General features: G+C 46.7%; 1 protein-coding gene across 5 annotated transcripts in view; it reads right to left on the reverse strand.

Annotated features, from left to right (window-relative positions):
* The window catches only part of ATXN10 (ataxin 10), a 166,517-nt gene that overhangs the window by 73,094 nt on the left and 71,429 nt on the right, over positions 1-21,994 (reverse strand). For all 5 annotated transcript variants that reach the window (XM_086712011.1, XM_086712012.1, XM_086712009.1 and 2 more), the window contains 2 exons: positions 18,875-18,983; positions 17,288-17,457 (listed from right to left, as the gene is read on the reverse strand). In XM_086712011.1, coding sequence (XP_086568137.1) covers positions 17,288-17,457; positions 18,875-18,983 — 279 coding nt within the window. The remainder of the gene's footprint in view (positions 1-17,287; positions 17,458-18,874; positions 18,984-21,994) is intronic.

Raw genomic sequence — 21,994 nt, forward strand, 5'->3', positions numbered from 1 at the left:
TGCCGAGGGTCCAGAACATCATCAGGAGACGGGAAAGACTACTGCTCCGGGGGCCCTGAACTGGGCCCCGGCGTGTGCCAGGACGCCAGAGGTGGGCCACTGCTCGCAGTGAGGTGTAAATAAAGGAAAGTGGATGCTTAGCACGAGTCTATGTCCCCACAGGAGAAGAATGCGGCCCAGGACTCCGGCCTGCCCCCCATTCCCTACTTGGGGCACGATGCCGTACTGGCACCCAGAAGCCAGCCTCGACATGGCAGAACCTTCTGAGGTGATGAAAACGTCCTGTCCACGTTGACTGGGGTGACAGTTACACGGGTGTATACGTTTGTCGACACTTACCGAATCATTCATTAAAATCTGTGCATTTTTTGGTGCCTGAATGAGAGAGAGAGAGAGAGAGAGAGAGAGAGAGAGAGAAGGAAGCCACGACTGTTCTACCCACCCCTCTGTCTTCCTTAGCTGCCAAGAAGGAGAGAGACGGAGGGAGGGAAAAATTTATGAACAGTTAGGTGAACCCGGCGTCTGCTGACAACATCATTAAACACTTATCCCGAGGGGCGCCTGGGTGGCGCAGTCGGTTGAGCGTCCGACTTCAGCCAGGTCACGATCTCGCGGTCTGTGGGTTTGAGCCCCGCGTCGGGCTCTGGGCTGATGGCTCAGAGCCTGGAGCCTGTTTCTGATTCTGTGTCTCCCTCTCTCTCTGCCCCTCCCCCGTTCATGCTCTGTCTCTCTCTGTCCCAAAAAAAAATAAACGTTGAAAAAAAAAATAAAAAATAAAATAAAAAAAATAAAAACAAAAAACAAAAAAACAAAAAAAACAAAAAACACTTATCCCGAAAGTTTGTGCAGCGTCAACGCCCTCGGGAAGCCCTTCTTCCTTCAAGGTTGGGAGCCACGAGAAGAACGGGGACTTCTCCGCCCTGCCCGTCTGTCCCCAACCACGCAGTACCGGCCTCTTACGTCTATCATGAAGACAGTACTTCTCAGACAGCACAGTAATCTTTTCCTTTTCGGCACCCTCCTCTAGGTGCATGTCCCTCCAGGGCTAGGACCACCTCTCTCCCGTCCTTCCGCCCTGGCACTTGAGCACAACGTTTGGCACACGGTACACTCTTAACAAATATTCGTTTCTCTGGCGCTATGTTTTTCAGATTCCCTTCAAAGATATGAGATACGCTGCCTTTAGATAAAAACGTTACTTCTAAGTAAGAATAATGTCTAAATTACATTAAATCTTGGTAACCCTGTAAAGATTTAATCCCTTCGTTTTTGGGTATGTACGAATCCTACTGTCATGATTTATAAGTCCATAAAAGCCATATATTTAGTGGGCAGAAGAGACAGTGAGCCTGGAATGCATAACACAGCACTAGAATTCTTGCTATAAAGATTACTGATGCCTCGGGCTTTTAACAAACGAGATGTCACATGAAGCTGTACGAGGAGCCTGCCTAAATATAACACATTACACACTGCTCTATCAATTCCACTTTAAATCACAGCTCCTGGCGCTCTGCTGAGCGTGTAGGCATGCGTGCATGCGCAGGCACACAGGCCAGTGTGCGTTTCAATTAACGCCTGGCAACCTAAAACAACATCTTAAAGATAACCAACCGCCCGCGCGCAAAACACCGCACGCACTGACGAAGAATCCCCGAAGCCGTAGACGGGCACACGTCAAAGGCGATCCTGCAATCAGGCGTGATAGTCCACGGACAACTTCGGTTTTTCAAAACCAGTCGCTTGAATCTAAAGTTCTGAACCAGAAACAATGAGGTACGACACTACAGCAGGTGAATCTCAAGCCACGCATCTGTCGTTTCACCCACCGAGCTTGTACACGGATCCAAAATGGCCAGAAAGCCCGTGGCGCCACACAGAGGCACTGATGACAGTCCGCGCTCCCCCGCTCCTGACAACAGCACTACCAGGGAGGCCACAGACCGACTTCCCAGGGGAGGGCAGGGGGCAGGGGGGACAGCTGGGGGCCTGGGAGCGCAGGGTGACAGGGCTGAGGGTCCGCGGAAGCGGCACCGGGGCCCCGGACCGCCGCACGAGCCTTCCTGCGGCCACGTTCCGGCGACAGGGCCGAGTCACTCTCGGCCATCCCAACTTGGGAGCGTTAACTGTAATCTGAGTCTGTGCATCTCCGCACAAAAGCTGAACTCTGTGTTTCCTCTTTTGCAAATTGAAATAAAACCAATAAACAGTGTACACAGAAGTCTAATAAATGCCACTTTAGTGACGTCAGATACGGGGAAAGCGTTATCAGTGCTTAACTTCCTGATAAAGCCAAGCTGAATGGTTTAGAAAAACTACCCAGAAGGCGGAGAACACTGAAAGGCAAATGAAATGCCAACTGAGAATTTGAGTCAAAACTTTGGTAACTAAAATTCCAAAACAATTTGACCCATAAGGTTAGTATCCACGAAACTCCCCGAGTCCTCTGTGTATGTGGAAAAGAACACGTTTTGTCCTCTCCGTATTTACCAGTGCTGTGCTAAGGTTTCTTCTAAAACTGCTAGAAATGATTTTTCGAGATGAGAAACAAATCTGTCTTGAGCGGAGTCCAGAAAGGACCCATCTCCTTCTCCAAGCGCCGAATGAAACGTCCACTCCTCCCTTTTGCGGCGCACCCCTCGGGGACCCCAGGGCTGGGCCAGGGCTCGGGGCAGCTGGAGGGCGCACCTCCGCGCGGCCGCCCGCGCCCGCCGTTTAGCAGGGCAGCTGGTACTGCCCCTCGCTGCACTGAAGCGCTGAGATATTTTTTTGTTTTGCTTTGTTTTTGGTTAGGGGAGGGAGGAGGATGTAGCCCCAGAGTTGCCAGGGCTGAAATTCCAGCAGGCGGGAGACACGCCCTCCCCTCCGCTCCCAGAGGCCTGCCAGTCGGATTCTTCCTGTCAACACCCCCGCCGCCCACCTCCCGGCTCAGACTTCCCGGCCCTCCTCCTCCACACCCCCAGCCCCCAGGCTGTCCGTTCTGGAGCTGCAGGTGCAGACCCAGAGTCACTCCTCGCCCCAGAGAGGAGGAGGAGGGTGTGATCTGCTTCGGAAAACATCTCAAACTGTGTCTGTCCTCTTAGTTACAGTCCTCACCCTGGCTCCCTCCTCCTCCACGGTCACGCACCGTCCCCGTGGGATTAAACACACAGAACTTCAGCTCCGGCGGCCCTCGGGCCCCAACTCTGCCGCGGAAAGGACCTACTTTGAAAGTTTCCCCGCTGGATTTCTCCACTGTGTAAATTCAACACTCTCACTACATCACACCCAGAAATTAGTCTCACGCTAAAGCAATTATTCAAATGTCCAAGAGTAACATGAGCTAAGTGCGGCTTGGGGAAGGATTTGTAACGTAAGATGTACAATAATACAAACACTTCAACCTGAAAAGGACAATCACTCCCCACCACACACACAAGGAAGCTTTGGGTGAGGCCCCTCCGCTTGGTCTCCTGCCCTTCTCGGAGAGCGGCCCCCGTGCCCGAGGGCCTCCTCAGGTAACATCAAACAAAAACTGGAAAGACCTTTTAAGAAGCTCATCATAGATGCTGCTTAGCTATTTTCTTTTAATGCTAATAGTTGGATTTTTCTTTAAATGATTAAACAACACACATTCTCTTTGCCTGGGTGTGTGTGTGTGTGTGTGTGTATTATGTATTATTAGCAGATAAAAGTTTCTTTAATCAAGACCTCTTTTTTTGAAATGTCAGTCTTTCAAAGCTTAAAAATCGTCTGGGTGAGCAAAGACAATCCTATTTTAAACTTAATTCACAAAAAAACTGACTCTTGCACTGAAAGATTGATACTGGGTATTCTGTGTGCATTCACAGAAACCGACTCCGGGGCTACATACAGAGAAACTGGAAGAATCATGTCTTCGGCTCACAATGTCCCCAGCGGACAACCATCCCAGAGACCCAGCCGACAATGAGTCTAGGCCAAACACGGATAGGAGAGCGGGCAGCTGGGAGGCGGAGTGGCCGGCTCCAGAGCCTGGGTCTGAAGCCGGGCTGCCCGGATTCTTACGTGGCTCTACTGCTGACTCGCTACGTGTGACCCTGCGAAAGTTCGGGAACCCCGGTAGGCCTCCGTTTACAAATCTGTGAGGCAGGGATGATGATATACCCTACTCCAGGAAACATCACGAGGATAAATGCACAGACAGTTGTAAGGGGCTGACGAGGCGTCTCCGGCCCAGCGGGCACCACACTTGCTCCTAATACTGTCACTGCTGCTGTTTCTCATTTTAGAAGTAACTTATTTTCCAGGCTCCTGAACAGGGCTTAAAATTTTATTTTTCCAATCGAAGTAAGCGGCCAAGGCAACTAATGACTTTTCTCCAAAAGAAAATGTAGGTGTCCAAGTTATTACCATTAAATAATAGGCCACCGTCTATTGGCACAGACCATCGTGACAGACCACAGAAGCTAAGCGTGGGCTGTCCTCACCATCAGGGGAAAGACGGCAACGCGTCGCACAGATACGCGGGAGACCGAGGCGGCTCTCAAGTGTTTCCCCTCCAAGGCGCCTTTGCCTTTTAACACAAATGTGAGCTACGAGAAGCAAAGGGTTAATAGTGGGACACCGAGCATGATGGAACACAGAGGGAAGACAGAGGCGTCCTGAGAACCAGGGCCCCTCCTTGCCCAGGTGAGAGGTGGCTCTTCGCAGATACCGGCAGCTCCATACAGGCACGAGAATTCCCGAAGCTGACCTGGAAGGCTTAGAGGGCTAACCTGACGAGCGGGGACCAGAGGGTCCTCCTTCCCAGGCCCTGCACCCAAGAGAGAGCCAGTAGGTTGGGGGGGGGGGAGGGGGGGCGACAGCGGCCATCTACACGCAGCTCAGGCGGAAAAGCACCTTAGCTTTTTCCCTCTCTCGGCTCCCATTCGCGGGGGCGGCCTGCTCACGGGCTGGCCCGAGACAGGCCGAGGCCCTGCTCCGAGAGCTTCGGGGAACCGAGCCAGCACTGAGATCGACGCTGTTGGGAGCCGGGCCTACCCCACCACGCTGAGCCTGGAGAGGCGGACCGACTCAGTGAACACAGCTGTGGAATTGGACGGGATGAAATAAAGCACGCGTCTAGAACGCCACGCTCGAGTCTACACAGGAGGCACTCCGAGAAGGCAGTCAGAATGTTATCACCACTGGGGCCGGCCCCCGGGGGGCTCAGTCGGTCTGACTGAGGCAAGTGGCCCTCAGAGGGCAGTGACCAGGAATGAAAACCCCCAGTGCAGAATGAGGCCCCACCACAGGCTGAAAACTCTGTCTGCTCATTTAATGAGGCTTGTAGTTTGCCCGGAGATCTGGTCGGGGTGGGATGGGGCCACTTCCACAGGGAGGTGCCGGGTCCACACTGCGGGTGTGCCACTGGAACCCCTGGTCAAGAAATAACAATACGGAAACCGGTGAGACGTGGGATCTGTGGACCTTTGAGGGCCCTAGGAGACGGGAAGCAGAAGCAGACTCCTCTGTGAACAAGCGCACGACCCAGGGGACCACGAGGAATCCCTGCGGGCAAACCACAGGGAGGGAGACGGAAGGAAGAGGAGGGGAGAGGAGTTGGGGAAGGGGGGTGACAAATGAGAAAATTCTACCCCGAGGGCTAGAAATAATAACACAACGTGAAAGAGGGAAGAAGTTCGGCAAAAGATAAAACACACACAGGGAACACAAAGAAGGAATATGTGGGTGTGAAGGAGACCCAAAACCATTTTCAGAGCTGAAAGATATTTCAATAAATTTACGAGGACATACAATTCCTCCAGCGGAGTTCAGGGCCCGTCGGCGTGGCCCACAGAACCCCATGGCCCGCCGCTCTGTCACCTCCGCACCCCCACCCCCCACCCCTCAGGTCCCAGCAAAGGCCCAAGGCAGGGGGTCCCACCCACCTGCCCCCAAAGCCAAGCCTTTCCTCCACCTGCCCCGTTGCTCCTAATTCTTCCCTGAAGGCCGAGATCCTGGAGGCCCTTCAGGAAGCTCCAAGGTGAGCCACTTGTACGAAGCCTTTACGGCATTTCTCCTACTCAGTCGGAATACACTTTTCGCACACCACTTACTCTACTCTACTGGAACGATCTGTTTTTACACCTGTCTCCCCCTTTACACTGTGCATTCCTTGGGAGTAAGCACCAGGCCAAATCCGTTTCTGCACTCCCAGTGTCTGGAGCGCTGGCTGGCACACAGCATATGGCAGGCACGTATTTGTTGAGCTGAACTAAAAGCTCTTGCCCCTACGCCAAATAGCATGTTCGCTCGTACTTGGGAACTCAGAATTATTCCCGACTTCACTCTTGACTGCAACACAGCAGCAGATTTAAATTCAAACTAAAATCCACAGCTTGGGACTAAATATCATTCCTGGTCCACTAGAATGTAATGGGTATGAAATTAAATTCTATCGGGACAAGACAAGCGACAGGCTTTCAAAAAGGGGTGGAGGGCGCAGTCCGATCGGGACTTCAAGCGCTGACGAAAACAAGGCCATTATAGGAACGTGGCTTTGATCCTCTTTTTAGTTGCTGCCAGGGGGGAAAGAAAAAAAAGAAAAAGCAAAATATGGTAAGGATCAAAACTGTGTTAGATGCGTGACAGACAGTTGCACTCTAGCCTTTGAAAAAAATGGGAGACTCTCCAATATTTGAAAGAGCGCTTTTCTCAACGAAGGAGAGCCTGGGGAGATACAAAGAGATTTCACAATGTCAAAGTACTCAGATCCACACTAGGTTGGGGTATGTACTAGAAAGCTTGGATACTTGAGCATTCAGCAGATGCTAACGTACCCAAAACAGAACACCTGACAATAAAGGGTAAATTCAAATTCCTATTCCTTTCAAGGGGGGAAAAAAAAGAAGTTTAACACACTAGAAGAATCATCTTTATATTTTCTTCTCTCTCTCTCACTCCCCCTCTCTCTCTCTCTCTCTCTCTCTCTCTCACACACACACACACACACACACTCCCCTACCACCTCCATCCCATTATTCGTTAGCAAAATATCCACGTTGTATGCTAACGTTTTGCTTATTAGAATCTTTCAATTAAAAATATAATTGAAATTGTAACTGTTAAAGCCCCCAGACCTCGGCCAGGGAGTGGGGTTCAAGATGCCGTCCCTACCGTGGAAAGTAGAATGAAGAACTATTTCAGTCACCAATGAACAAAGTACATTCTCTTATCAGGGACTCTAGACACGCATCCCTTTCCTTTTTGAATAGCACCTTCTCGTTATTAGGAAAGAAATTCACATTCACTGTAAGACTATGAACAAGTATACAGGAAAAAATGAAACCCACCCTAACTTTACCAACCGGAGACAGCTGTAGTCTATCTGTGCGGGATCCATTTGTTATGCGTATATGTATCCGTGCCTCTAAAGTACGCTTACAACACAGATACACATGAACGCGTGGCTCCTCAGATACAGTATTGTGTCCTGTGCTGAATTCCCACCAAGCATGTTATCCTGAGCACTGACTGTTTCAAGAGAATAAATGTTCTCTGAAAACATGATTTTTATTGGCTGCGTATCACATTACCGTAATTTACTTAAACATCTCCAATTATGGAAAAGTTGGTAACACAAATACAGCTGGCCTTGACTAAAGGCTTATCACATGTCCTAAACGGATTATCTAACCCTCACAGCCACCCTTTGCCATGACTCCATTTTGGGTTGAGTAAACTGAGTCACAGACAGGATGAATAATTTGCTCACGATCAGCCACGTACTATCTATCTAGCCCAACTCAGACAGGAGCTCCACGCCCGAGTTCCTCCCTTATTTACAGTCCTATCTATGCTAATCTTCATTATTCCTGCTCCATAAAATATCCCTGGTTATTCTGACAAGTTAATTATGTGCTGTTCCAGATTCCCATGATTTCTATCCGGAACACTTTATTCCTTAATCGACACAACTTTGTCTCAGTGTTTCCTCCAGGTAAGTTTAGCCTTTTTCAAATAGTTAACAAGCTCCCTCTCCTCTCTGGTCACATGGGGCCTTCTCCCCTCTCGGGGTCTGCTTCCAAAGTATATGCTCTGTTCCACCAACCTATAAGCTCTGGACATTGTTGATTATTTTAGCTGCAAAGTATGTTTATTTTGGGGGCGCCTGGGTGGCTCAGTCGGTTGAGTGTCCGACTTCGGCTCAGGTCATGATCTCGCGGTTCGTGGGTTCGAGCCCTGCGTCAGGCTCTGTGTTGACAGTTGGGAGCCTGAAGCCTGCTTCGGATTCTGTGTCTCCTTCTCTCTCTCTGCCCCTCCCCTGCTCAGGCAAAATAAACATTAAAAAAATATTTTTTTTAAGTACATCTTAATATTGCTAAAATAATTCTCTAATTCTTTTCACATTTTTTTGGTCAAAATTCTGGGATTTTTTTCCCCTTTAGTGGGGATATAATTGGCCTACCAATAAACAGATAAGGCAGTGTAAAAACAGTACCAAACAGTATCTTTACAATATCCCCACATCTCCACCCAGGAACACGGTACTTGTCTCGGTTTACGTGGCTAGTTTTCTGTCACCTAAAATCTAAACTATTTCTTGTTATGGATACTGTGAAATAATTGTTTTTACCGTGAAACATGAATCCGTTTAAAATCCCTGTTGTCTAGAAACTGATCAGAGGGCACAGTAAAGAAAACGGAGTGGCAGTTAAGAAAATCGGATTCCAGGCTTTTACAAACTGCTGAGTCACCACAGACAAATACTTGCCCAATGACTTCCTTTCGGTACGTAGGAGATGGATCAATCATGCTTCTCCGAATATGCACGTCCCAGGAACATAGGTCTCTACGCTAACCTCCAAGAAGTCACGTACTCCTGGGGCACTTCAGACAACAAAGAAAACGGTTCGCCCAGAACCAAGGAACATGACCGCTGTCCAGAACGACTCCACCGCCAGCTCCCCATGCGCTGCTCTGTAAAACGTGCCTGCTCTAAGGATTCTCACCAAGCTGGTCAAAGGTTTCAAGCGACAAGCCTCGAACGTCTTTTTCTGGGAGGTGCAGAACAGTAGAGGCCAGCCGGCAGAGTTTGGTTCTGGAGGCAGAATGTAGCCTGCTATCGCTCCCAGCGAGTAACTTAACTCCTCCAAACTCTGAGTAACCAGCACAGGGGGGCACCGATCCATGGTTCACGGACTCCTTGTGCTGCACACCAGGAGCTGTGGCAGGGGTTCACCGGACAGGGTGCGTGCTGCCTTCAAGGAGCTTACAGGTCGGTGGGGAAGGGGGCCGAGGAGCCCGCATGCTCGAGAAAGCCCAGGCCTGGGGCCTGGTTCGTGTGCAGGAGTGAAACAACAGCCACCAGCAGGCTGTTACATTTTATTTACATCTTTAGCATGATTCCTCCTTCTAAATAATTTACCTCTTTTCTCCGAAAGAACAAGCTGATCACTCCATGACAAGACACAAAAAGGGGTTTTGGGTCTTTAAAAAGAAAAAATTTACAGCTGCACGAAGCAGAGCCACGGTATGTGTCCTCTAGGTAGGAATTTTAATTTCGCCTACTGTAACAGGAACTGTAGGTTCAGGAAACTAATGGTGACAGCTTGATTTATGAATTTTGACATATTTCTTGAACTAGGATTACATTACAAAGAAGAGGAATTCGAAGCAAGCCGGATCTTGCCTATACATTCAATCTTCAAATCAATAAACTGCGATTCTGGGCAACTTGTTTCTGACAGAGGACAGACACAGGCTCACCCAGACAGGCCAGGTCCCTGTAATGTGAAAGTTCCTTAACACGCTCTCAGAAGTGAGCTAGAACGGATTCAGGGACCCACAGAGAAAACCCTTCGGTTCTTTCCTAGGCAATAACAAAAGAGAAATTCAACTCAGAGAGCAGGTGTGGTCAAAGTGACCAGGGAAAAAAGGATTCCCGTCCTAAAGGAAGTTTTGTCTACTCCATTTTACTTCCTTCCAAAAGCCCCATCTATGAGAAAAGCGCTGAACACAGAAGACGGTATGTGAGGGTCACTTTAAACTGTGTAAATACCCGTGAGGTGCTGTCCATAAATTTCCATTTAAATACAGGCACTGGGAGACACGGACTGAAGCGGAGCCTCTCAGTTACAGTGGGACGGGAGGGGAGCGGCGGGGAGAGGCCACACACATGCTGTCAGCCACTTCCCGCACGCGATCTCACTTCATCCCTCCAGCCACACAGGCAGGTGTTTTACACGTGATGGAGCTGAGGCTCAGAGAGGTTAAATCACTTGTCCAAGCCTACACAGCTAAGAGACGGTAAAACTACGAGGCAGATCTGGGGTGTCTAACCACGAGGTTCCGCGTGGGTTCTCTGTACTATTCTCAGCCTGCTGTATGAGTTATCACATCTACTCGTGGACCCAAATGTGACGAAGCACGCAAAGACAGAGGAGCCACGGGCAGGAGAACCCACTGCCGGGACGTCTGCACCAGCCTACCTGAAATCCCCCAAGTAGTCAGGCACGGAGGTACGGGTGGAAGATTTCCGTAAAAATGGAAAACTACGTACGTGGCAAAGTGTGCAGATTACAGTATTACCAGCCGAGAAGACCTGGGGAGAGCAATCTCATGAAAGGACGCTGGTTTTGGGCGGGGGTGGGGGGGGGGGTGCGTGGAGAGATGACTGGGAAGGAACCAGGCTCTGCCAAGGTAAAAGTGAGTGACGCTGCATGAACTGCCAGGGGTCAGTTTACATGTGTGTGTTACACTGGAGCCATAAATGACAGCCACCTGCATACGGACACGTGTGCCAGAATCCACAGCCAGTAACACGTTTACATACAGAAACGGAGGGTATGAGTCCAGGATAAAGTCGGGGTAAAGAGGAGTAGGTATGGGCTCCAGAGGTGAGCGTGGGTGGGAAGCCTTCCCTGCAGTGACCAGAGAAGGCATCTGTGACCTTGGGTACTGAAGGCCAAGCTACGGTCACCTGGGTAAAGAACCCACAAGCCGAGAACGCAGGCGCTGGTCCTGCATGAGGACACAGGGCCCACCATACAGCGGCACGGAGGACCCCCCACACTCGTCGGGCATTCCCTTCCCTGCGCTCCCATCGACTCCCCGGGGAACCGACAAGCCAGCAGTAGGGACGCAGCACAAAGCAAGTACTGACCCTCCCCAAGAGCAACGGCCTCAGTAAAATGACTGGGGGCCCCTGGGGGGCTCGGTCGGTGAAGCGTCCGACTTCGGCTCAGGTCGTGATCTCACGGTTTGTGGGTTCGAGCCCCGCGTCGGGCTCTGTGCGGACAGCTCAGACAGAGCCTGGAGCCTGCCTCGGATCCTCCGTCTCCCCCTCTCTCTGCCCCTCCCCTGCTCGCACTCTCTCAAAAATAAACAAACCTAAAAAAAGGATTAGGAAATAGCAACTGATTATTTCGGGTTCATGATCTGATAGGCAAATATGCTGGTTGAGAACATGTCAAATAGAAAGAAATCATAAAAAAGGGTGGAACAGCTGGCCTGCTCTTGACCCGTCACATCTAGATGCTAAAAGCTGAAGGTACCAGTCCCCCTCCAGAAAAAAAAGCAGCGAAAAACAATCATGTTATGATCGCTTAACAAGTGTTAAGTTTAGTCTAAAACTTTTTTTAACGAAAAAAGTACACTGGGATCTATAAAGCTAAATTTGGGGTTAAAAAAATATTGTTTAACTCCTTGCGAATATTTCACTTTGCAGATGTTCTTATAGTCTAAAATTCAGATCTGGGTAAGTCAAATCAGAATAAGTCATGTTACAGTAAGTCAGAATATATTCAAATACGTGACAAACATAAAAGACTTTCAAAAATAATTACAGAACCTCAAATCTAGAGGAACTCTGATTTTCACGTGGAAAAGCGGTTTTATTCTCACTACATGTCTCTGTTTGCAAACAGAATAAGGACGTTTTATGGTAAAATACACACTCCTTGAGGAGGAGGGTCATGTCTTACTTGCTTTCTATTTCCAGAACCTAAAACTGTGTTCGGTGTGTGGAGACGCTGACCATAAATCCCCACGCGAGCACTTCCCGAATGCCTGCTGTGCGGGAGGCACAATTTAGATGTTGAGGGTAACACAACGGGCAGAACTTCCTTCGTCAAAAACAGAGCACAGAGGTCTTCCACGTGTCTAAATGACACCTACCTCCGTAGCAGATAATTCGGGCCTGGGACTCAGAGCTGGCCACCCAGCGCACGGTCTTCACGTGCTGGACTCTTCTGTACGCTGGAGGCTTATTTTTAAAATGAAGCCAGGGCTGTGATGAAAGCTTTCTGTGTGCATATGTCTGAACACATGGGATCCAACATATGTGTGAATGCTGGGAATCTTTTCTATCAGGGAGGAGGAGAAAGAGGGACTGAGCAGCATTTCCACAAACCTTTTGGCAGAATGGACCAAATAACCCAAACTGCGGAGGGCCCGGTGTAGTCGATACAACTTCTTTGGGGGGAAATGAAGGCAGACAAACTAGTTCATTTGCTGATCCGCTTTGAAAACACGCACTTAGCTTTATGGAAAAAAACAGCAACCGGGTTTGTTTGTTTTTTTTTGTTTTTTTTTCTCATGAAGAATTCCCTTAGAGCATTTCTGACAATAGCGAAGGAGAGAACAGGGAAGAAAAAAAGTAAACCATGCATTCCTTCGGCTAACAAAGAAGCAGCCAAAGAATGCTTTCTTCATGTTTACGGCATTGATACCCATGTGCTTCTTACAATAGAAACCAAAACAGAATCTCCATTTCAGGTCCACAAAGGTTTAAAAGTAAACCAATCACTAGAGACGCAGTGAGGAGATACTATGTTTTGTCCAGCACAGAAAACAAGGTAAGAACAGAAGTCACCAAGTGTTCGTGAACAGCTCCCTACCACGACCTGGGAAAAAGGGAGTCTAGCAACCCTTTTACAATTCAAGAAACACCACGACCCATCACGGGCAGCGAATTAAGAGTTCAAGACCCAGGGGAGGCCTGGGGAAATAAACTTCCATCCAAGGCCAGGCACACTGGACCGTCCCACCCAGAGCCCAGAGACACAAATGCAAAGGGGGACTGTCACCCTTCCTGTCACGATGGTGCAGTCGGCTCCTGCCCTTGAGAGACAGAGGGACTGCTAGCTGGCACAGCCCGCCCACAGGACCACACCTCACCTGCTCCTCGCGGACGGGAGGGGGGGCCACAGGGGCTTTTGTCAGAGGTACCGGTGCCACATAGACCTCCCTACGAAGGTGACTCAGTCTCCTCCAGAGCGCGCAGCAGGAGTTTCTATTCGAAAAATGCTAACTGAATGAAATCACAGTCTCTCTGAGCCTTGGTTTCCTCATTTAGAAAATGATGATGGTGTCTTTTTAGCCTTTTCCACAGAGGCATCCGAAGCCTCCACTAAACTAATGTAGATAAAAGGATCTTCATAACAGGGAAAGGGCCCCACAACCGTAAAGGGTGCCATCCAGGCGGGGGCCACCACATTCAGTGCAAAGAATGAACTTACGCGGACAAGCACAGAGACCCAGCTGGGCTTAAACGGCTTCTGATCAGACCTCCAAGCAACCAGGCAGTGCACAAAGATCTAGGAAAATCTGTCAATCATTTTGGGATCCTAGTTCAAAGAGGCAAGGATAATTAGGCCCTAGATGCTTCTCGAGCGCAAGCTTCACAGAAGAGATACCCGTCTGTTTCATCCAACAAAAGGTCCCCACAGCCGGGAACATTCACATTTGACGAGTAGATGAATCAGAGACAGAGATGCGAGTCCCCGGGAGTGCCAGACTTGAGCCGAGACTGGGCACAAGGGGCCCGTCTGGCCTAGCAGATGCAGACTCACCAGCCGCCAGCACCTTCGGTCTGAGGTCCATCAGGAAGGAAGCCTGTTGTAAACCTCTTCTTGCAAACCCCGGAACGCTCTTAAATGAGAGGCAGGCATGATGGTACAGGCCCAGGAGCTCAGAGTCAGACAAATCTAAATACTACTCTGGATCGGGCAACTCACCAACCTGGTGGCCTCTCCTAAAACGTGGTTAACAGAGCCTGCTTTTCGGGGCTGATACAAATATCCAAGTTGATAAGACATGTAATTCACTCTGCACCACGCTGGGACATAAGAAACACTCAACAGGGTATCAGTCCTCAGGGTATCACCCTTCCTCTGGGTGAAGAATGAACCAAATCAGATTAGGTGGCACAAAATCCCCCTAACTCAAACAGAGTTAGGGCAGAGACAGAGCCAAATTTCCCTTTGGGCCCAAATCTGGGTGGAAGCAAGAGCCTGGTGATACAGACCCACTACGCCGCATAATCCTCTGATTGCTTTCCCTGGAGGCAACAATGACCAAGATCAATGTCTAACAGCCAGCGAGAACCAGGATTTGACTACAAGAATGAAGAAGCTTCTAGGACTGTGACGCCGTGGCAGATTCTTTGGAAGGAGAAACAAATCCCGGAAGGAATGGGTTCAGGGAAGGCACTTCGTTGGCACAGTAAGAAAGCAGGGGCAACAGGGGCATTCTTCTACTCAGAGTATGACCTTTCTCATTCCTTCGAGAATGTTTGCTCAGAAACCAGGAGGGCTATTAGCAATCACACACGTGAAGGGACATACCACCGACTTCCTGTGAGCCCCGATGACCTCTCCACAGCAGCACTTGGGCACACTCCAGATTTACTTATGGTGCAACCTGATCCTGACTTGAGTGAGTTATTTCACAAGCCTTTTAAGGGTTACTACGTTTTGTTCCTATAAGAGGCCTATCCAAATCAGCAACAAAAGAATAGTTAAACACAAGAAAAGCCACCTCTTTTGTGCTCCTCAAGAAAGGCAGTCTTGGCCATTAAAAAGGCAAAGTGTTTTTTATTCTCCATCACCTCTCTCTCACAAAAATAGGGCCAGTAACTTTCCAGGGTGGGGAGGGGATTAGTAGTCTTTCACTCATACCTGCTTGAAAGTGGGGAGGAGTCGAGATGCTAGATGCACATCTGAGCCAGCTATCTGGCATCTGGTTCCGTGCCACATCCTGTAGAAATGATTCCGATGATCGACGACGCACAACACACAGAATTGAGACGTCAGATGACCATTTTCTTGTCAACCTTTTCTCTGTTCTTCAGATTGGATGACTTCTATGGTTCTATCTCCAAGCACACCGACTCTTTCCTCTGTCACCTCTCTGGAGTTGTCAAGCTCATTCAGTAAAATTTTCAAATTGTATTTTGGATACCGTGTTTTTCAGTTCTAGATCTTCCATTTGGCCCTTTTACTTTTATTTTTATTTTTTTAGTTTCTATTTCTCTGTTGAGTTACACTATCTTTTCACTCATTAGAAGCATATTTTCCTTTACACCCTTGGGCATAGTTACAATTGCTTTAAAACCTCTGTCTGCTAAACCCAATGTCTGTGTCCCTGCAGTTTCTGTTGGCCATCTTTTTTCTCTTGGAAAACGGGGCATACTTTCTTGTGCTTACAGTAAGTGTGGGCTGTATCCTGGACGTTGCGAATGCTAGGCCACGGAAACTCTGGTTTCTATTTTATTCCTCTAGAAAATGCTGAATATTTTTGTTTTAGCAAGCAATGATCTTGGATGGCGTTAAACTGTAAACTCTGGCACGGCAGCTCAAATCTCAGTACAATCGTTTTATCCTTGGCTCAGCTGCCTGGAGCCTGCCCCGCATGTGTGATTCAGGCATCGGCATGGACTCAGGCAGCAGGTGCCCAGAAGCCGGGGCTTGCTTTCTCCCACCTGGGAGTCCCTCCTTCGCTTTCCAACGGCTGTGATTACTCCAAACTGTCCATTTCATCTTTAAGGTGAAGGGAGTACAGATTTTCTTTCAGAGTTCTAATAACTGTCCTGCACAGCACACACGGGGCTGCTCCCTTCTTCCAAGTGGCAATTCAATTCCCAAACCTGCCGGTTTGTGTCAAAGTTGATTATGTTCACACGGTTGTCTTTTGTCCAGAGTTTACAAGTATCATCTGCAGGAGGACCAGTCCAATGGTAACACACAGGGCCATTAACAGAAGCAGAACCCACACAACTTGGTGTTTGTTTTTTTCCCCCCAAGTTTTCACTTCTTCCCACAACGCTGTGGGTCACAAATTCAGAAAGGGCTCTGTCAGGCAGGCTGTCTCCGATTCGTGTGGCCTCTGCCGCGCAACTAGGGAACTGAGCTTGGAACTAAGGATCTGAGCAACTACCCAAAACCCTTCCAAGATGGTTTCTTGATCCCACGTCTGCTGCCTTGGCGCTCCCTGACCAGTCTCCTTCACTCTCCTCAGTAGAGTTCATCCTCCAGGGCTTCTCCAGGCAGACTTGGCAAAATCATGGCACAGTGATCGCAGGCAATCTGCACGTCTTACATGGTGACTGGCTTTTAAGAGGCTAGAAACGGAATCTCCGAGACCAGTCAACGGCTGTATCAGAAATGCTGGAAGATCACTCCCACCATATACTATTCTTCAAAGGAGCCACGGGGCTTTAGTCATCAAACTGAAGAGAATGGGGAAATAAATGCTAATCCTTGATGGGAGAGTGGCAGAGTCAAACTCCAGGTATGTGTTTGCAGCCATCTTGGAAAAAATATATCTGTCACACATATATCTGATATACTTCATCAGGCAAAACAAGTGCCACCTGAAGAAAATTCCAGTGAAATATAGGCAGGCTAATTCAGTGTTAAGCATGTGGTCCAATTCTCCCGCCATCTTTTTTCTCATCTTTTCATGTGTCAGTGTAGTTCCACCTAAGCTATTCAGCACAAAAGAGGTTTCCAGGGGCAGTTTATTGAGTTTCCAAAGACTTAATACTTAAATACTGTATCAGTTTCAAAACATCTAAAAGAAATGCTTACGATGCAATCATCCAGAAATGCTGGTCAGATTTAAGGGTTTTTTTTTTTTTTTTTATTACTAACATAATGGCCCATAACTACCGTTTATTACGTATCTACTGTGTGTTTCAAAATTTCTAGCATTTCAAATGCTAGATTTAAATTTTAAATCTGTTTTTATTGACTGTTTCCTACGTGATAGTAAGAATGTGTTCAAATGCCCAGGCTCTGGACAAACATTGATATTTTATAAGAAAAGAGACTGACTCAAACACACGGAGGACACATACAAAGCAACGCTATAAAAATACAAACCCTGATATAAACAAACATGACACGTTATGCATATCTGTGGGATATATGCACATACCTAGCATCTCCAACTACCTTCTAAGCAAACTTTCATTCCAGAAAAGTGTACATATTCGAAATCCTAAATATCACATTCGAAAGGAAGCCATATACATATGAAACATCCTCAGAAATCATCTTACCTTGTCTTGGTTATCTTTATTCTTATAACACAGATTTCCAATCAGACGAATAAGATGAGACTTAAAACCTTCAGCCACGTTTGAGACGTCACCCTCTGCTTTTACACAACCACTGGTACTGAAGATGTTCGCAGTGTCATTGCCAGCCACGTGAATCAGTCGTAAAAGATCTATACAAAAAACAATGAACTTTCTTTTCCAGAAGAAAATGTTTACTATTATAAAATAAAGCTTTCTTTAAATGAAAAGTAGAAGACTCTTTCTTTCGTTTTAAATTTTTTCATGACTCGGGTTTGGGGGAGATAAGCCACAGGGATCATCCCGACTTGGACTTTCTATCCACAAAGGAAAGTTAGCTAAAAATTTTCTGCAATCTTTCTTATAAAGAGGTTTCCAACCCCACATTCTTTCTTTATGAAGGAACTCATGTGACAACCACAGTCCGCTAAGTCTAAAATGCAATACCTATTCTACAGTGAGCCATAGGACAGAAACCAAGAAGTATGTTGACTTTTTTCTCATTGTGCAGATCATCAGAAGGCAGCATGTAGTCTCCAGAAATCTATTCTGGCTCCATTCAAAAGGAGTAACCCTGTCATGCTCTATGAGATGCCTCTCAGACAGCACACGAAAATAGATCATCTTCCAGAAGCTGCAGTGACGTGTTTCCACATTCTCTCATTTAACACTCTCAACAGACCTAGTAGAGGCAAGTATCATTTTCTCCATTTCAGAACGAACAACTCAAGCTCACAGAGGGTAGTAATTTGGCAGAGTTGGGTGGACAGCCCATGGCTGCCTTGGCTACACGCACGGTTTTCAACAATGATTCTGTTTCGCAGGTCTGTGGCATTTTATTCTGATCATCACTAAAAGCACTGCACTCCAAATAAAACACTCACATGAGATTCTAAATATCTTCTACAGCTCCCTGCTGACTTGTCTGCCCACCTAGACACAATTCATCCTTCTTGGAGAACACATCTCCACCAGAAATATGGTCTTTTTTAAAGGAAAAAAACAGAGAACAGCAAATAACAACACCATAAGCATGGCTAGCCACAAGGAACAGGTCCTACTTGAATTATGCTGCAAACAGCTTTTTAGCAAAGATGGTATTCCAGACAATGGCTTCTTGTGTAAAACCATTTTCTTCTAAGAACGGAATGCATAATTACTATGTGTAGGGCACTATTCTTTGTGTCCATGAAGGTAATTGGGAAAAATCTACTAGCAAATTTGGAAAACTGATATAAAAGGCACCATCATCATCACTACTACCCCCATCATCACAACCCCCCACACCACACACCCCTGAGGAGACGCCCACTATGTGCAGCCTGTGGAACACGTGTTAGGACTCTCATCTACTGACCAGGCGTCCTGAGTTACACAGCAGGCAAGTGGCAAAAGCCTGAGCTGTTACCAAAACACAATGATTCTTGTTAAGAAAGACTATTCCAAAAATAATCTCAAAAATATACCAATACAATGAAAATTAAGGATCTGTGTTTGGACTTCTATTTCAGTGTGACGAGCCGAGGATTCCTCAATTAAACATGATGATAAGGGTGACGCTTCACTCACCAATCACTCTTTCCAGCAAGCCAGGGAAAACCTGCAGATAGCTGAGCAGATCGGTGTTGGCGGTCATTTCACACAAGACATCGAGAAGCCTAATCGTGGCCAACGCCTCCTAAAAACAGAAAACGTGACTTTTAAGTCAAGCTACATGGTCTGCAACTGTTACAAGTAAGGCAAGAGGATGGAATGTTACAGTAGCTGCTAAAGAGGTGGTGCTTGTGGAGAGTGTCTGAAGAGAGAGACAAAACGATCGAGAATGAGACAGAAGTATTAAAAATGTACGTGAATAATCGTTTTCACTACCAGCAGCACCAGCCATCAAGAACGCAAGATTATGTGTCATTATGTGTCTTCCGGGAGCAAAGAGGCAGAAAAGTTCTTATTCAAGCAAAAATACCTTCCAACAGTGGAGCAAATGTTCAAAATTACTAGCTACATACATAACATTTATGCAAATACTTTCTTTTTAAAGTGTTCCCAGCAAGCAAGTTCTACTTTAAAGATACAAATATCCCATGAAATACATTAATTTCTTGTCCACAGGAATCCTGTAAAATGCTGTGGTCGAAAGAACTCTGGCTGCAGGAACTTGCATTATTTCTGGGGAAATAAAAACTTACATATGCAGTACGGTGGAAGGTAGAGAAAGATAGTATTATTTGAAAATGTCAGTTCACGTAATAATTGATCGTCAAATGGGCTACACAAACAAGAGACTACCAACTACCAACCATACGGCATTAGGTAATCTGAATAAAACGTCAAAAATCCAATCCTCTGCAGATTTCGACCCTAGTTTCTAAAGTACACGCTATTGGACAAAATGTGGTAGATGCTATACGTTTAGGTCATAAAGACAACATTCTTCAAAAGAAAAATAAATTACTCGGATGGGTTAACTCTAACTGTGTAGTTATTTTTCTCCAGTTAGGAGATTTAAAGGTAATATTTTAATCTAGCATTCTGAAATCTCAAAATAAACAGCAAGAAACAACGCGTATTTTGAATGCCTTGTTTGTCATCGCCAGATACCATTCCTCCTTCCAGAAGAGGCTGATTGGTCCGAGGGCTGGGGCAGAATACATGCCAGAGAGAGCAAAGAAACTAGGAGCGACTATCGGGATCCCGTCAGAAGGAACCAGAAACAACCTGAAGAAGGTCCCACTGGCCAGCAATGGCACATTAGGACATCAGGAAGAATTAGAGCTGAAGTGGACGGAAGATAAATCAAGTGGCTTTAAAACCATGACTTCACGATGGTGATGAAAACCTAAGCAATTCACTCATCATCTCTGGATGATGCCACAAAACCAACTCCTTACTCTGAAGACTGATAATCAAAGGGGGAGGAAAAAAACAAGCATTTGTTGTACTTTTCATAAACACGGTGTACTGTGGGTAACCTGATAGCTGATTAAGAGAAGTTTCTGAATGATAAAAGTCAAGATACCACCATCTGCAATGCCCAAAGAATGAAGGGATCTAGGGAACAGTCATTTACAAGTGCTAACATCACAGAAAGAGACAACCGGACGTCACGTGCCTCTTGATGAAGGCACTCATCGCCAACAATAAAACACTATCGGGAAAAAAAAGACACAAAAACCTAACCCAAATGTGAACAGGTTTCTGGAACTAATTATCAGTCACAGGAAATGCCAGGAAGAGAAGAAGAATATGTTAAACACCACCACGGAGTTACAATCAAAATCCAAACTGTAGAAAACTCTACAGGTAAGACAACCCAGTGTCTTCCATCAAGAACTAGCAAAAAAAAAAAAAAAAAAAAAAAAAAGAACTAGCAAGGGGGGGGCGGGGCAAGAAAGGAGACCATGTATATTAAAGGATATTTGAGATACAACTGATTGCAGTGCATGGACTTTTATCTGTATCCTGATTCAAAGGAATAAACTAGAACAAAATTACTGGATAATGGGAAAAGCCTGAGTATCATAATTACATTGCTAATTTTTTAGGTGTGTGCTAACTGTGGTTTACTTCTGTGTGACTCATCACCTTTTGACACATAAAACATCGGGCTGATGAAACACGTGGGAATTTTGTTTCAACGCAGGGCGGACGGTGGGATTGTGGACAAAACAAGAAAAGTAATTAACGGAGAGGAGAGCTGCTGATGCAGGGCATGGGCTTGCAGGATACTTTTTTCTCTTAGTCTGCTGGAAATTTTCCATGATAAAGAGATAACAGTAACATCAGAGGGTTGGAAGAGAGAATCTAGAAGTTTCCTTCCAGCTCCTAAATTCTAGGATATTAACTGAAATCAACCCCAGTGAAAATCTATCTATCTCCACCTAACACATTCCCACTTTTAGTCATTAGAATCCTTTTATTACTAATGTGTTTCTAACGTGCATTTGGAAACTAATAATGAAAAAACAGCTAGGAAAAATATTCTCTTAAAAAGCAGGATGGGGCGCCTGGGGGGCTCGGTTGGTTGAGCATCCAACTCTTGGTTCCGGCCCAGGTCACGATCTCACAGTTTGTGGGTTTGAGCCCCGAGTCGGGCTCTGCACTGACAGCACAGAGCCTGCTTGGGATTTTCTCTCCCTCTCTCTGCCCCTCCCCTACTCATTCTCTCTCTCTCTCAAAATAAATAAATAAACTTAAAAAATAATAAAAAAATAAGAGGAATGAGCGAGATGTCCTTCTGCTACTTACAAGTATTATAAAACCCTATTCACTGAATTGGGCTCTGGGGAAAAAAGACACAGGCACATCAAAGGAACAGGACTCTGCAATGGGCACAAGAGGGGGAAGAAAGATTTGTCTCCCATCCACACCATCTGGCAAGATTGACTTCACCCCTACAAAATTTAACGTTGTGGAAAACTGATAATTATGCAAATGACTCTTATCTACAGAAAGGCAGATTACTTGTGTCTGGCTGGAATGTAATTAATTACTGCCTTGTGCACAGACCAGCGTTTGCATCTCTGTTTAAGTCATTCCAGCAGGCCTTCAGTGCCTATAAAACACGTAGCTCTGACTTCTTTGACGGTTGTTAGTATCTCACTGGTTCTCTCTGTAAAACGTTGGAAATACAGAAAGGGATCCAAAATTATACAAGAATTTAATGTATGACAAAAGTAACATTAAAATTAA

Source organism: Puma concolor, chromosome B4 (genome assembly GCF_028749965.1).
Source record: "Puma concolor isolate L17-30 chromosome B4, mPumCon1.1.hap2, whole genome shotgun sequence".
NCBI classification, from domain to species: Eukaryota; Metazoa; Chordata; class Mammalia; order Carnivora; family Felidae; genus Puma; species Puma concolor.